Here is a 17,017-nt window from a genome sequence, read left to right as displayed (position 1 = left end):
GAAAACGACCCGGTAAACAACTCAGTCACATCACCTGCAGTACTGTGAGGAGTCCGTGCGCGCTCCCGTGTGCCGGCTTCGCTGTTGGCTGCAGTAACCCCGACGGTCGTCGTGGCGCTAATGAGTCTCATTTCTTATTCTTGCCTCATGCTCCTTTAAAGGAGCTTGAGGCAGAATTGAGGCAGGATTTATGAAAAAAATTCGTAAACGTTTTAAGTTTTCTAGTAATAATGTCAGATGAAGCGTTTCAAACCAAAAAGAATGAGCCCTCTACTGTATCTCTCCGTTGCCTTGAACAGGCTGTTTGCTGCAAAATGTGCTGCAATTCGGTCCCGAATTTCCCGCGCTGTCCTGCGGATGTGACGTCATATGACGCTGCATGCGCGTTCTCCCCGTTCTCCCGTGCTGGCTTCACTGTTGGCTGCAGTACCCCCGACGGCCGTCGTGGTGAAGGGTGGCGCTAGAGAGTCTCATTTCTTAAAAGGAGCCTCATGCTCCTTTAATGTTGAAGTACAATTTCGAGAAAAAAGTCAAAATTTCTTAAAAAAAGTCAAAATTCCGTGAATAAAATTTAAATGTTGAGAACAAAGGCTAATTTTCGACTTTATTCACGAAATTTTGACTTTATTCTTGAAATTGTATTTCAACAATAATCTCAACATTTCAACTTTTTTCTCAAAGTGCACAATACAAAAAATCTTCCCCTCTCAAATATTTTTTCTACTCCATGGCCCTAATACTCTTCCGTACATGCCCTGATTATATCAGCATGCCATAAAATCTACTTATTAATTTGATTATTTTAGTCTGGAATCCCAGGTTTCCTTTAAGAGCTCCAGGTCCAGGTGCGGGTCCAGATCCAGCTCCGGGTTTTCCCGCGGCCCCGCCTGCGCTGCTCGGCTGCTGCACAGCAGAATGACGGCGGTGGGAAACACCATGGCTGCCCCTCTGTCTCTCACCCAGGTAACCTCGTCTCACCACTCTTACACAGCCACGGTAATGGTGTCCCGGGTCGACCTGTGTCCTCTGAAAACATGTGTGCAGCGGCGGCTGAGGCCGGCGCGGCTCCGTCGACTGTCGTCCTGTCGGGGGAAGTTGAGTCCCGCCGCGGCGGGGAAAAGTTTCAGCCTGCTCTGCCCGGGGACTGTGAAGGCTGATTCATGGTCCCGCGTTACACCGACGCAGAGGCTACGCCGTAGGGTTACGGCGTACCCTACGGCGTAGTCTACGGCGTATGCCGCGTTCCATTTGTCCTCGGAAGTGGGGATTTCCCAGTTCCCAGTCGGAATTTTCAACTGGAACGCGGCGAACGCCCCTCGAAGTGGGATTTCCCACTGGGAAAGTGGGAGAGTCTTCACCACCCCCGAGTTCACATTCCAAGATGGCTGCCCCGGTTGTAAACAGTAGAAGAGAGCTCTGTAAAAATTCGTAGCACTTCATTCAAGTTTTGGTCACACTAAATCAGTCGTATACAAGTATTGTTCGGCATATATATGCTGCTATAGTGTAATTTACATTTTTCATGTGGTATATGCGAACTACAAACTTGTTTACCTACTTTGTAACTGGAACGCTGATAACTCGGCTGTGACGTCATTCCCAGTTCCGAGTTCCGACTTCCTGCGTCGATTTAACGCGGAACCATAACTCAGCCTTAAGGGCGTAGCTGGCTAGTTAGCCTCCCAGCTAAAGGCTAGTCTGCTTGTCGGAGTGTCGGGTTATTAAACTTCACTCACGCCGTGTAGCTAATGCTGCCCGGCGTCGTCTGGCTCGGCTGCGACTCTGCATGTCGTCGCAGGCCAGCCGGTCCCGACCAAAGTGGTGGTAATATTGTGAAACCCCATGTGTTGTGGCTTTTGCTGTCACGTTATAGTTAGTTTAACACTCCCTAAACAACATTTCCCCCCGTGTTTGCATTGCCTAGCTGTTGTTCTGCACCTTCCCCTGAGGTTGGACTGCACACACCACCAGAATCAGCTATTATTAGAAGTAAACACTGTGATGGGACTGGTGCTTTCCCCCCGACCTTTCAGTCCTACCTATTGGGCTGCTGAACTTCATTCATGATGATAAAAGCTGGGGGAAATGCAAACTTAAGATAATCAGTTGTGCAGGGTTCACAGTTTTTACTGCAACATCAGAATCAGAATCATGTTTAGGCAAGTTTATTTGTATAGCACAATTCAACACAAGGTAATTCAAAATGCTTTAATTCAACATTAAAAGCAGCAAGACACAATTAAACTGTAAATGTGAAAAACTCTATAAGCAGGCTTTGAAAACATTGAACAAAAAGTCTAATTTATATCATCATTTTAATATTTTAACTAAATATGTTTTTTTAAACTGGGGAAATATGGTTAAGTTTGCAGACATTTTACTTGTTTATAAAATTCTTCATGGTCTGGCCCCCCCTCCACTCAATGAGTTTATTAAACAAATTCAAAACTCATCTACCAGAGCTGCACCAGAGGAGATTGTAGAGCTGCACATAGGAAAAGTGCCTTTGGGCAGTCGGCATTTTCCTGTCGAGCAGCTTGTACCTGGAACACTATACCCGTACAACTAAGAAACATCTCTTCATTCATTCTCTAAAAACATAAAACAGTGCTTACTAGACAATCAAACATGCTGTCATAATCTGGTATAGGGCTCAGTTTATTGTTTTTATACCTGTTTGTGTTTATGTGCTTTTATGTGAGCTAATGTGTTTGTGTGCTATAATTCTTTTATGTTGTCTGTCATTATTCGGAGTGTCATGGTTTTACTAATTGTTTGTACTCTGTGTTTTAAGGTTTTAGTGTGTGTTTTTACATATGCCATCAACCTGCCAGGGACTGCAGATGTAAATTAGCCTGTATGGCTAAATCTGGCACATTTACATGATGAACTCATGTCAATCAATGTGCGTTGTCCCTTTTTTAAATAAATAAATAAATAAATAACAAATAAAATGATAAGAAAAGAGGTAAAATAATAAAAAGCACAAGTTGTTAAAAGTAATGGCAGTAGAGTACCGCAGGTGGTATTTAATTTACGAGTACGCTTGAGTAAACAGTAATGTTTTCAGGCCTGATTTAAAGGAGCTGACAGTTGAAGCAGACCTCAGGTCTACAGGAAGTTTGTTCCACCGGTGAGGAGCAGAATAACTGAACTGCCTCACCTTGCTTGGTTCTGGTTCTTGAGACACAACAAACCAGATCCAGATGAACCTCAGGGGTCTGGGAGCTTCATAGGAACTAACAGATCCAGCATGCATTTAGGTCCAAGACCATTCAGGTCTTTGTAGACCAGCAGTAAGATTTTAAACTCTATCCTTTGACTCACTGGAAGCCAGTGTAGTGATTTCATGACCGGTGTAATATGGTCCAGTTTCCTGGTGTTTGTAAGGACTCTGGCAGTATAAGATGTAAACACGCTTCTGTGATGGGACTGGTGCTTTCCCCCCGACCTTTCTGACATGGTCAGCTTTACCTATTGGCTTCTGAAGTTAATTTGTGATTATAAAAGGTGGGAAAATACAAACTTAAGCGAATCAGTTTGGCAACATATAAGAGGAAGTGGACTAGTGTAGGCTCCTCTGCTGTGTAGAAGTTATTTAGCAGGTAGCAGCCAAGTGTAATCAGCCGGTTACAGCCCCTGACTTGTTACCTGAGACACTGTTGCCATGTTAACAACAGACAGATGTCTGTGTTGTGTGTTCACCCTGTCAGACAGCAATGCTTGTTTTCAGCATGACTACCTGTTACTGATAGTCCTCAGACCTAACTCCTCGTCTCTCTGCTGCTGACGTTCAGCTTTCTGCTGTTGGGACGTTGAGATTTCAACAACAGATTAACCTCGTCTGTCAACTCATGCACCAAGATGTATCTTGCAATCTGTTGCAGTTTTGTAGGACACTAAGTTGGAAACTGATTGGAGAGTGTTTTTTTTTTTTTCTTTCTTTCTTTCAGTGTTCATTTAAAGTCACCAGTACAATGACCACTGTGTCACAGCCACTGACAGTTCCAGGCACACTATTGTGTATCACAAAGAAAAACTTGCATTCGCTAGCAGGAGATAAGTGTGTGTCAACAGTTCTCTCACTGTAAACTGGCCGTTGAAAAAGCTGAAAGATAACTGCTGATGACAAACTATTTTGTTCGAGTAGTTCCCTGTGCCAAGTCTACGTCATCTAAGTCTGCTACAAGTTTGATAAATTGGATATCTAGGAAGATGTCTCTTTTTTTTTATCTCTGTTTTTTGGTCTCTAACTGGTTAAGTCACAAGACAACTTCAAATGGCCACTTCCTGGGCAATGCACTATTGAAACAATTACTGTCTACTACTCCTTTTCTCCTCTGCACCTGTGGATTTAAAGTTACAACAGCCATTTGTCAGTTTCGACCATAAGAAGAAGGAAATGCTGATTTGTTTCCTGTTCTGTCCAGCAGCATGCAGACAGGAAGGAGGGTTTTTCTGAGAGGTTGTGACACAAGGGTAAATTAGCTGTTGCCTGTGGAGTGACACCTGTGGAGTAAATTTCCAAAGCCAGCTTTGGCAAGGGAGGCTTGTGTCTAGAAGTCTGTATTAGTCATTGGAATTGCACTTCAGGAGAAACCGCCCATAAGCCCCTGCTTTGCAGGTTCGCTGTATGTTGTCAATACACCAGCTTTGTTTTTTTGCATGTATTTAAGTAATTTTTTTTTTCTCAAAGTACAGGATAGCTTTGCCTGTACTGTACTTAGCTGGTTAGTTGTAAAGTACAGTCATTTCCCAAAACTGTAATAGTTTAATGATGGTTTCAATAATTCAGCAAGCAAAGATTGCATATTCTGTCTTTTATGGATGTGATAATAAATACATATGTTATCTTAACTTTTTTTCTACTACTTTTCAAGTAAAACATATGTTCAATATTTGATTTAGACTCAAAGCTTAGGATAACTGTGAAAGGAACATATTTTGTCTTTAAAGTTGATAGTTACCTGAGGGCTGTTATGCTGTGGTCAAAATACTACACATGTAGTATAAATATTTCCTTTTCAACCATATCTTTACAATTTTACTCACAATAACTGATTTTAAGAGGCAAAATTAACCACTCTGTTTTTCTTTAAAAATTTGGCTCACTATTATCAATAATGGACCATAATTTTAAAACTTTCTCTACCATTTTGGGGTAAATCATGTTTTAAACTTTACTTGCAGTGAAGCTGTTATACTCCAACCCCTCCCATATCTCTTTGCTTCTGCTGGAAAAGAGCAAAAAGTTGGGTACCAAGAGGCAACATGATGTACGGTCTGATAACAGGAACAGAAGCAAAAGTAGATAACAGCTTTATTAGGAACTCGATTGTATTAAAATAAAGTATGAGAACTGTGAGAGTAAGAGATGATCAAACAAAAGTTAATGAGTGACACTGGTTTAAAATACTACTACTGTTGTTGAATTATACTATTGTCAGTGTTATGTAAAAGCTTGTACTCATGGAAAATGCACATCTGTATACTAAGTGTTGCCATATTGTCTAAAGAGTCTTGGCAATATTGGCCAAGCACCAACCATCTGAATTGCGTGTTGAATCCCATAAGATTTGTTGCAGCTCCTCAACTGGCTGCTGGAGGTTTGCTGCAAAAGTGAGTCGATCTTCATAGACTCCCATGTTAAAATGTCTAAGTTAAGAGCAGAAATAAATGTATTTACAGACTGGTTCAAAAAACAGTTTTGTTCTCAGTCATTTGATTTCACATCCATGACAACTCTGATGGGGTTGAATTTTGTTGGTTTCATGTCAAGAAAATTCATTAATACAGGCTTCATTAAAGGAGCTTGAGGCAGGATTTATGAAAAAAAAAATTGTATACGTTTTAAGTTTTCTAGTAGGGCTGTTCGATTAATCGATTTTAAATCGTAATCGCGATTATGTAATTAGAACGATGTTAAAACGTGAAAATTGTAAAATCGATTTCACTTTTTTTTTTTTTTTTTTTTAACCTTGTCTGCACACATATTAATGATTGATACCATATTAATGATTGATGGAAATACCTCTCAATACCTGCGACAAGTGCCCCATCGGAGAGGCTCTTTAGTGTAGGAGGGGGTGTTGGAACATGCCACCGGGCATCCCTCAAGCCAGATGCCGTAGACCGGCTCGTGTTCCTTGCTAAAAACTTGCAAATGTGAATAGCAAAGACCTGGCAAAGACCCAGTTTAGTTTAATTAGAAAATGTCTTGTTTTATTTAATTGGAAATATAACTTACTGTATGTTTGCAAGTGCTGATTTGCTGATTATTTTTTTTCAGAGATAAAACTTTATATTTTATTATATTTTTTAAAACTTTTTTTCAACTTATTTTACAGAGTTTTGCACTTTATTCATTCATTTTTGGTTTAATAAGAGCAAAGTTTGCACTTAAAGCCCAATGGGGCAAATGTTCAATAAAAAAACAGCATATTTGAAATAATTTCTTTGCCTTTTGTCAATTCACAAAATAATCGTAATCGAAAATTGGATTTTGAGAGAAAAAAATCGATTTTATTTTTGGGCAAAATCGAACAGCCCTATTTTCTAGTAATAATGTCAGATGAAGCGTTCCAAACCAAAAAGAATGAGCCCTCTAGCAGCGTATCTCTCCGTTGCCTTGGACAGGCTGTGTGCTGCAAAATGTGCTGCAATTCCGGGCCGGACTTTCTCGCGCTGTCCTGCGGATGTGACGTCACATGACGCTGCATGTGCGTTCTCCCAATTCTCCCGTGCCGGGTTTGCTGTTGGCTGCAGTACCCCCGATGGCCGCCGTGGTGAAGGGTGGCGCTATTGAGTCTCATTTCTTAAAAGGAGCCTCAAGCTCCTTTTAATACACAAAGGGTCACGTGCCTTAATGATTCATCCATTCCTTTTACAGTCTTATATTGCCCAGCTCTTTTTTTGGATTAGGATCTTGAACTTGGGCAGGAAAGCTGAAGCAATGCAATGGCCAACCAGCTGATAATACGCAAGATAAAGTCCTCTGTCTATATTTGCTTGAAAAACAATTTTGTATCCGTGTTGGTCCATTTCTGTGTTTCTAATCATTTAGAAGTTAACATGAGAAACTGTTGTCTATATAGAAAATGTTCTGCCTATATTCAGATGTTTTTTTTTTCTTGTAGTGGGCTCCAGTCAGTGTTGCACTATTGAAACTGCATTCAGTAGTAAATGCAAACTAGGAGTTTCCAACTTGTTCCCATTTCCAAAAAAAACTATTTCTAAGCATGAATAAACACCTTTTTGAATAATAATTGTCTGCATTGAAGCCGATTCCCTGCTCGTCCTTGAGCTTACATAAATGTGTTCAGTCACACACTCATACATTTTGCAGAGAATGGGGTCATTGATGTATTGTCAAATTTAACAATGACTGTACATGTTTAATTAAGACACCAATTTGGGCTGGTTATCCAGGACAATGAATGCTACAGTTTTCACCATTATTGCTTTGGCTTGCAGCAAGGAATTTCTTGTTTGTGGCTATCCTCCCATTTGACTTCATAAACTCCTCTTTTAAGTGTTGCAAACTTAAGAGCCTAATAATGTAGCATATATTATATTAAAATGAGATTTTCAAATAATAAAAAGATATCGCTGAACTTTAGAATGATGCTTTTGTTTGTTTTGACCATTAACAAGGCTTAGCAGACGACATTATTTGATGCTGGAAAATATTTAGTTATCATTTCAGTCGGTGAACTGCATTTTCACAGTACTCAGTACTTTTATGCCGGGTCATTCTAAAAGCCTATGTTAAAATACATACACAGATTTAAAAAAAAAAAATGCTTGTCTGTGTAAGTAAACAGTTTTTAATGTGTAATATTTTCTTTAACAGCTCTCCAGTGGAAATCCCATCTATGACAAATACTATCGACAGGTATGGACACATATTGCATTTTCCCACAAACAAAAAAAATATAATTGTTTTTGTTGTATTTGTGCAATAACCAAAATAGATTTTTGAAATGGATATTTTTTTTTTTTTTTTCAAATTCATTTTTATTAAGCCAAGGGTCTTTTTAAGAATTATTTTGTCTGTCTCGAAAAAAGGAAAACAAGTGTAAATAATTGGTTTTTCGGTTATGTATTCATTGCAATTGTTTGTTGCAGCAGTTGTAGTATAACTGGATTTACTGGCTTGTGCTTTACAAACCTCCGATTTTAAATTTAGTTTAACAGAGACGTTTTTAAAAATGATGAAATTAGTTGTTGTAAAAACAAATATAAAATGTATGTATTCCATTTGCAGCTAGCTTTGGCTGCACTGATAAATAAGTGTTCCAGCGAGCAGTGATCTCTCTTTTCAGTTCCAGTCTTTGTGGAAATATTGCTATGAATTAATAATGATTCCCTTTGCCAACTAGTTCTTGGAAGCTCCCTGTGAGCATAAAAGATACAAAGAAAATGACGTTGGTTTAGGATCAGTACTGAAGCCTGTTTCACAAAGGAGGTTCAACAAACCCTTGAGTCAACAAAACTTACTCAGTCAACAAACCCAGAGTTTAAGAAACTGTGTTTTTGTTTTCGGAACAGGTGTTGGGTCAGTCAGCTCTGAGTATGTTGACTCTGAGTTACTGCAACTATAAGAAGCCATCATCAATGGACCTTTGCTACTGTGTTTCACCATGGCAACAGATAGTGAGCGGAAGTGATCTTCCTATTTAGATTTGCTAGATCTGAACATATTAGGGCAATCATGTAATGAATATGACCACATATTCATACAAAAATGCAGAATAGCTGCTGCAGCGAAGGAAAAAGAGTCGGCATGGGAAAAAAACTGCAGAGCATGTGAATGAGGCGAAATAAAATATTTAACGGCTATAATATTGCATGAATGACAAATGTATGTAGCTGTTCTCAATATTCACTGTCATGTAGGTTCCATCCTGGGAGTCAAAAAAAGTAAAAACCTAAACGGTTGAAGATGAAGTAGCATATAAAACACATTTCAGATGGGTGGAGTGGAAAAATCAAAAGATAAAATCATTTCAGAAGCCCTTTTGCAAATAAATAATATTTAATGAAATTAATAAACCAAAGCTGTGTGACGTATGGACTTACTGTGGTTATATTTGTCATGCACAGAATGATGTGATCATGTAGGCTAGGGCTGCACGATTCTGGACAAAATGAGAATCACGATTTTTTTTTTTGCTTAGAATTGAGATCACGATTCTCTCACGATTTTTTTCCAATATAAAATTTATTGCACTTATTACTTTAACTTTGCAACAGCTGAACAAAAATATAATAACAATGAACATCTCTTGTCTTCTTTACACAAACCTTTGAATAATTTAAACAATAATAACAATTTTGAACAATATTTGTTCCTCCCTGAGTTGAACACCCTTTCAGAAAGGGGACTTGTAACAGATCCTGTAGTTCTGAGGCAACAAATTATTCCTCTGGCTGCTTTTTGCTGTAACAGCTGACATTGAACATAAAAACAATAAACATCTCTCTTGTCTTTAAATAATTTTAACAATAACAATTTTAACAATATTTATGTGCAATGTGTGTCAGGTGATAAGAAAGGTAGATGTTTCTCCAAATGTAATCCACAATCATTAACAAAATATAACAAACATGACAACATGATAGTTGACCATGACAGGACTACAACAACCTAGAACATAGGCCTAGTCCTTTTTTTATGCAGCCATCTTTTAAAAAAAAAAATTTTTTTAAATCGTCGTCATTTGGAAATGAGATTGCGTTCAAGCATGAATCGAGATCGCAATTTTTTTATTTTTTTTTAACGATTAATCGTGCAGCCCTAATGTAGGCTGTCTGTTCAAAAAGTTTTTCCTCTTTCTTTCTAACGCTCTTCAAAGACCATCCTCAATATACTTCGTTCAGATGGATCTAAAATGCCCGTTATATTCCACTCGTTTCAAGTTTGTGAATGAGAGGAGACAGGAAGTAACTGCATATGTTCAAGTTATCCGGCTCTTGACCAGGTTTACTTCAGTCAGTTACCGCGGTAACAAACTCTGAGTATGAGTTAACTCAACTTCTGAAAATGGTTCAACCGAACTCTCTAGGTTGCGGTTAAGTAACCTTACTTTGTGTAATGGAATACTTCAGGTTTCCCTGAGTTCAGGATAAGTATATTCAGAGTTTCAACATAAGGGAGCACTGCTAAAAACGTGTGAGACTTTTGCTTTTTACTGTTATAGTTTTCACTCTTTCTTGAGTTTCCTTCTATTTTATTTGAGTTTGATCAAATGAAAAACACTGCAGATCTCAGTATTGATACATTTCAGCATCAGAAATGCAGTAGATGTGCTGTATTTCTTTTATCAACTTTGTTGTGTCACTGATGTTTCTAAAATAATAAGCAGTCAGCTCACCTGACTGCTTATTATTAAATGATGCTCACCTGTGTATTTGTTTTGTTTATGGTTGCGTGCAGGTGGATCCTACAGGCAGCGGGCGGGTGGCGGCAGGTGATGCAGCTTTGTTCTTGAAGCGATCAGGCTTGGCTGACCTGGTGCTGGGCAAGGTGAACACAGACTCCAAACAGCACAGACATGGCATGTCATTCTCTGTGTCAGTATTTATGTGACGGGAATAAGAGTTTAAATGTCTCCTTAGATCTGGGATTTGGCAGACTCAGAAAGGAAGGGTTCTCTCAACAAACAGGTACAAGTGAAATGAGAAGTTTCCTAAAGATTTTCGTTTACATGTTTTCTTTGTGTCTGCTTTACATGTTGTACCTCATGTCCCCTCAGCAATTCTTCATTGCACTGAGGTTGGTTGCTTGTGCTCAGAATGGCCTGGAGGTGGCACTCAAGAGTCTTAATGTGGCTGTTCCTCCTCCCAAATTTGTAAGTTTGCCGCTATAAACTGTAAATCTGTACTGTCCCTGTTAGAAAATCTGAGGTTCCATTTAGGGTGGATCAGCTCTTTAGGCAATGTTTGTATAATGTCCTATATTTTTCATGGTGGTTAAGTTTATAACTACATTTCAAACATTGAAATACTAATGTTTTTCTATTTTTGCAGCATGACACAAGTAGTCCACTGTTAGCAGGAGGAGGGGGCACTGACATTCCCTGGGTTGTAAAAGTGAGTATTGTTGAAGTTAGTCCCCGGATCATATTTCTGAATACAGAGTAATATTAGCACAGAAGAATATTAAGAATATAATCATCCTCAGACTGTATTCATGGTACATATGTTTGATTTCACCCCCAGCCCGAGGAAAAGATTAAGTATGATGCCATCTTTGAGAGTCTGGGTCCAGTAGGAGGGATGCTATCAGGAGACAAAGTCAAGCCTGTCCTACTTAACTCCAAATTGCCGGTGGACATCCTTGGCAGGGTATGAAGCCCTGATGGGACTTTTTAACCATGTGTGATCTAAGGCTCTTTTTTTTTAAATTTATATATTCTGAGAACTTTTTAGGTCTTTCTGTTGAGTCTAATTGGGGCTTTTGTCACTGGACACAAAATGAAAGGAGATCAAATGTTGCCTCACATTGATTAATTAATACATTAAGCGGTACTGGCTCCAGTTAGGAATGCTATGTAGGTGTCTTAAAATGTTTTTTACAAGTGAACTTCTGGATTCAAACTAATTCCTAATTTGGATGGATGGTGACATCAGAAAGACTGATAACATTTAGTCAGTCAGAATGTTCATGTGGTGATTATTATATGTAATAGAGTTTGGCAATGACTGATGCTGAGTAATATAATCGCTGTACATTGAAGGTGTGGGAGCTCAGCGACCTTGACAGAGATGGCATGTTGGACAAAGATGAATTTTCTGTGGTAAGATGTGACCTAATATTTTACAAGGAAAAGATTTCACAATGTTTGTGAATCTCATAAGTTTGACTGTATTTTCAGTTCTTTACAATTTCCACTGGTAAAATTGTAAAGGTCTAGTATTCTGAGCATTTTAATGAATCAATTAATTTATTTATTTGTATATCGGCAGATAAAATCAAATATGTTGGACACTATTAGAGGCTGCAGAGCTGAATGGGACGAGCACATGTGAAGACTGAATGACTGTAGGATTAATGGGTAATCTTTATTCATTTTTAATACTCTGGTTTTACAGGCAATGTATCTGGTGTATAGAGCTCTGGAGGGCGAGAATGTTCCCATGTCCCTACCACCTCCCTTGGTTCCACCTTCCAAGAGGAAAAAACCTGTGGTACCTCCCGTGATGCCCCTGTTACCCTCTCCCCCTTCTGTCAAAGACAGTCGCTCCTCCCATGCTGGCTCTAAGTCCATGCCCCACCCTCCCAAACCCACTCCAGCTCCCGCTCCAGCTCCTGCCCCAACACCAGCAGCTGTCCCTGTGAGTACAGGACCCATATTTCCTGTGCATGCACTACCTAAAACAAAAAAAAAAACTTTTGGATGTGTTACTTTTTCTTAACTTCATAAGCTCAACAACATAGAATTGAGATGATTTCAAACTGGCTAGCTCAGTGTGTCTTTCAAAAGAGCAAGACTAGGAGGAGTGTGAGGGTAAGTGAATTTTGAGTTTTAGCTTAGTCATTTTGTCAGGTGTCCCTTCTTTTACATGTTGTGGACCAAATGCTTATGTCTGTTTTGTTGTCTATACAGTGGGTGGTTTCACCAGCAGAAAAAGCCAAATATGATGAACTGTTCACTAAGACGGATGGTGACATGGACGGCTTGGTTTCTGGACCTGAAGTCAGAGATATTTTCCTGAAGACTGGCCTTCCTTCTGCCACACTTGCACGCATTTGGTAAGTGGCATTTGATCTGTGTGCTGCCCTGTTCTGGAAATACAGAAGATTGTGTCTGCTAATTGATTAAAATCATTGTTACACTTGTAATTTTATATTTTTTTCCTTATGTGTTCGAAATAAACAATTCAATCAATCAAATCGTTCTTGGTTCAAAGGCCTATGAAGTTCCTTCTGTGTAACGTGTGCATGTTCTCCCTGTGCTTGTGTTGATATACTGGGTTCTTCTCACTGTTGGAAAAACATTGGGCAGGTTGAAGTATCAATGTGTATTTTTTGTATTTTTGATACACTTTCCAAGACTCTAAATGGTGATTTGGGTTTTACTCAATTAGTGTTATAAGAATGCATTATGTGACTTTCCTGTGTGTACAAGTTGTTCAAATTAAGAAAGTTAAGAGGAATTGCAAAAAGACATAAATGAGGAACAATAAAAGCATAAGGAAATAACAGTTTTATTACATTGTTGGTTGAATATAATGCTAATGCTTTTAAAGTACATCTTCCTCTGTTTGTGGAAGTTAGCTAAAGTCTAAAATCATTCGGTTTTCTAAATGTTTATTTAGCTCATCAGTCTTCTTGCAACTCAGTTTAATGACAATTGTTTTATTCTCCAAAAGGAAATGACATGAAACATTTTATTCATTTTCTAAATTAAAATGACACATAATGTTCCCGAAATGCAGTTGCTCATTAATCAAATAATGATCTGTCGACCAGATAATTCCATGTGCAGACACAGATGAAAGTACAGCCCTGCAGTACCAGACTGGACATCCCATCAGTAAAATATCACTTCATAGATTTTTATGCTCCCATGGCTGATTAGCTACTGTCCTGTGTATTGGTTTTCATAATGGATGAACATGATGGCCAGTGTATCAGAAATAGTAATTGCCTGAGGTGGAAATCATTACTCTCTTATGTAACATGCGTGTTTGTGTTTTCAGGGAGCTGTGTGACATTGGAGACATAGGGAAGCTGACCCGCGAACAGTTTGCCCTGGCACTTTATCTGATCAATCTGAAGCTAACTAAAGGCTTGGATCCTCCGCAGAGTCTCTCCCCAGAGATGATACCTCCCTCAGACAAACAAAACATCAAGCAGGTGAGCCACTCTGAACGCTCAACTCTCTTAAAATAAGCTTAAATTGTCAGAATTAGACCGCATAATCTTGGATGCATGTCTTTGAAAGACCTAGATAGTGTGCCTGATTAGTGGAGCTCGACAGCAAAAATGAGGATGTCTGTTTTTTGTTTTAGTTTTTGTTTTTTTTTGGGTTTTTTTTTTTTTGTTAAATCATATACTGGTGGCAAGTTTCTCTGTTATTGCAACTTTGTTTATTTGTTTTTTTGTTTATTTTTATTAAAATATCGTCAGTACTAGACCCAGGCTTGCATAAGCTGTCTCGTTTCCTGGCTTTGATTTTTTTTTTTTTTTTTTTTCTCTTTTTTTTTTTTTTTTCCTTTCTATTATTGTGTGTTAGGGATTTTTCTTTTAAGCTTGTGGCTGTGTGTGTTTCTCATTTCCTCTCTGTTCTTCCTTCTCCGTTGCCCTTTACATTTTTACATCTTGGCTACTTCAAGTACAGTGACACTATCCTGAGTGAGTGTGTTTGGTTCTTAAGAGTTCAGTTCATCACATGACTCTACAAGCCGCCTTTGTTGTCGTCTCTTCTAAATTTCTTAATTTTTGTTTTGTTTGGGTTTTTCTTTTTTGTCAGTACACTTGTCAAATGTTTTCAATCTATCCTTTATTATAATAATCTGTCTCAATATTTTTTTGTCTTTGAAAGGAACCCTGCAAGAACGGTAGATTTATTTATTTTTATTAAAAAAAAAAAAATTAGATATAAAGCTTCTTGCTTGTTTTTTTTTTTTTTTTTTTTATATATATATATATATCATTTTTGATGTATGTTTCACTCATCTCTCCAAATTATAAACAAAGAGGGGGATTCTAGCATTCACCTCAATGTTGGAAAATAATTTGACTCCAAGCACTATACATAGTGAAACTGAAATCATGGACAAGAGATTTCTGAGTACCCACTTGCCAGTTTCCTCCCAGTATAACGGCTCTTTAGCTATTGTTCATCCCACCTCATGTAAACTGTGGTCCCATTGGAGGCTTCATGTGTAATGTTAAGTGTTGTAAAGTGTCTTGTGTAGCTTTACTATTCATTTGTGCTGTGACTGTTTCCTCAGCCTATGAAATGTTTCCAGTATGTGGCCCTTTTAGAAACATCAGGAATAATATTGATTGTTTTGGTTTCACAAAATGCCTCTAAGCTTTTTACTTGTGAGCTTACAGCCATTTTGTAATTTTCCTCATGTCTTTTCCAGAATAATGCTGTTAACCTGGCAGCTGACTTCTCTGCTATTAAGGAGCTGGACTCTCTCAGTAATGAGATTGTTGAACTACAAAGGTAATTTTAATGTTATTTTTGTCCTATTCCTTTAAGGCAGCCATCACCCATACTCTCACTAAAGCTGTGCTGCTGGTGGCAGAAGTGGGAGTACCGGTAGTAGTCTAGTGGTTACAGAGGTGGGCTTGGGTCTGGAGGACCCAGGTTCACCCCCCAAAGACAATAATAATAATAATAAATTGTATTTATAGAGCACATTTTCACCTGAAGAACAAGTCTCAAAGCGCTTACAATAAAGATTAGAAAAAAAAGAAAAATGGAAAATAAAAAGAAAAGAGAAATAAAAAATAAAATAAAATAAAAAAAAGCTAAATTAGCAAAAAAAGCACAAGGACATTCTAAAAGACCAGGACATCAGGGATAGGCTTTCTTAAAAAATAACGTTTTTAAGTTTCTTTTAAAACAGTCTGTGGTCTGGGGGGTCCTCAGGTGGTCAGGCAGGGCATTCCAGAGCCTTGGGGCAACTGCCTGGAATGACCGATCTCCCTTTTTTTTTTTTTTTTCAAAATATACCACCTTTGCTCCCTGAGTAAGGCGCCAGTCTAACTAGTGATTGGTTAAAAGCAGAGGACACATTTCAGTGTGTTTCCATGTATACTGACGAATAAAGTGGTTATTATTAAAAGCTGTCTTCAAGTGGTGTGTAGTTTTAATTTAAGGGTGTTTATCATCCTGCCTAAGATATGTTATAGATATTTAAGCCGGGTTCTGATGATCCACTTGTTTACTTATAGGTTATGTCAGAATAATATTTCAGTTTATCCTTGTCAGATTGCATTGTGAGATTACTGACATAAAGGTTTGGTCTGCTCAGAAATTGTTCCATCAAAATCCAGAGTTGCGTGCCTATATCCTGCACTGGCCACTAGGTGATGCTGTTGCTTCACAGAGAATCCATAAATTAATGCGGTTCCCAGCTGATGTTGGGGATTGTGAAGTAGGCTGGATACTTAATGCTAGTTTAGTTATTCAAGATGTACTCAATTTAACTTTCTTAGACTGTCCTCAGTTTTTCCTTTTGGATATCATGGGGGTTTGTTTTGTGTCCGTGTCTTCTTTTTTTTTTTCTTCCAGGTGGGTTTATAGACAGGATGGGCTGATGTGGTAGGGTAAACACTGCTTTATTTCAACAGGAATGGCAAGTCATTCATTGTAAATGGAGATTTATAGTTTCTTTGCTTTGGGCTACAAAACCGCAGGTGGTTGGGGCAGCTGTTGCATAGCTTCCGTTTGGCAGTGAGACAGAAAGTGAAAATTGGCACACGTAGCATTCAATATAAACCCAACTTTATGAATTCACTTCCCTGCGGCTCCATATTTGACATGATCACAGTTGACAGAATTACCTGTCAGCAGTGTCAAGTCTAGTCTCGAGTCCCTTCTGTTCAACTCTGAGTGAAAGAAGACATCAAAAGTGACTTCAGCACTAATTCATCCTTGTAAACGGAGCAAAAAACATTGTAGTATCATTGTACTACAATCTACTTCTCTGGGTGAATGTTTTCCAGATGACAAATTGAAGTTGGAAATTGTCCCCACCATCTTTTTGATTTTGTGTGGTGTTTTTTTTCTTCTTCCTTAGCAGGTGGGGTGGTTTTTTTTTTTTTTTTTTTTTCTAAACAAAGGAAACGCTTAGGAATTTTTTTTTTTTTTTTTTAACCCTGACACAAGCAGTCTGTAAAAGTTACGGGAGGAAAATCTTTTCCTGGCAATTTAGCACCGTTTAGTTTGTTCATAAACATGGACATATAACATGAACTGATAGTGTGGGAATTTGGACCCTGCATAAAATCCAAATTGAACTTGATGTAGACACTATATTATGCCAAATG

General features: G+C 38.4%; 1 protein-coding gene across 2 annotated transcripts in view; it reads left to right on the top strand.

Annotated features, from left to right (window-relative positions):
* Positions 1–886: 886 nt before the first annotated feature.
* eps15 (epidermal growth factor receptor pathway substrate 15) overlaps positions 887–17,017 on the top strand; it is a 32,626-nt gene continuing 16,495 nt past the window's right edge. For both annotated transcript variants that reach the window (XM_061738240.1, XM_061738239.1), the window contains exons 1-12: positions 887–963; positions 7,853–7,894; positions 10,439–10,528; positions 10,621–10,668; positions 10,758–10,853; positions 11,032–11,094; positions 11,224–11,349; positions 11,742–11,801; positions 12,097–12,339; positions 12,612–12,757; positions 13,708–13,864; positions 15,103–15,185. In XM_061738240.1, the coding sequence (XP_061594224.1) occupies positions 916–963; positions 7,853–7,894; positions 10,439–10,528; positions 10,621–10,668; positions 10,758–10,853; positions 11,032–11,094; positions 11,224–11,349; positions 11,742–11,801; positions 12,097–12,339; positions 12,612–12,757; positions 13,708–13,864; positions 15,103–15,185 (1,202 nt within the window). In that variant the 5' untranslated portion in view covers positions 887–915. The remainder of the gene's footprint in view (positions 964–7,852; positions 7,895–10,438; positions 10,529–10,620; positions 10,669–10,757; positions 10,854–11,031; positions 11,095–11,223; positions 11,350–11,741; positions 11,802–12,096; positions 12,340–12,611; positions 12,758–13,707; positions 13,865–15,102; positions 15,186–17,017) is intronic.

The sequence above is a fragment of the Cololabis saira genome, chromosome 13 (genome assembly GCF_033807715.1).
Source record: "Cololabis saira isolate AMF1-May2022 chromosome 13, fColSai1.1, whole genome shotgun sequence".
Taxonomy (NCBI): Eukaryota; Metazoa; Chordata; class Actinopteri; order Beloniformes; family Belonidae; genus Cololabis; species Cololabis saira.
The sequence above is the reverse complement of the archived record's forward strand: the minus strand, read 5'-3'. Positions and strand labels throughout refer to the sequence as shown.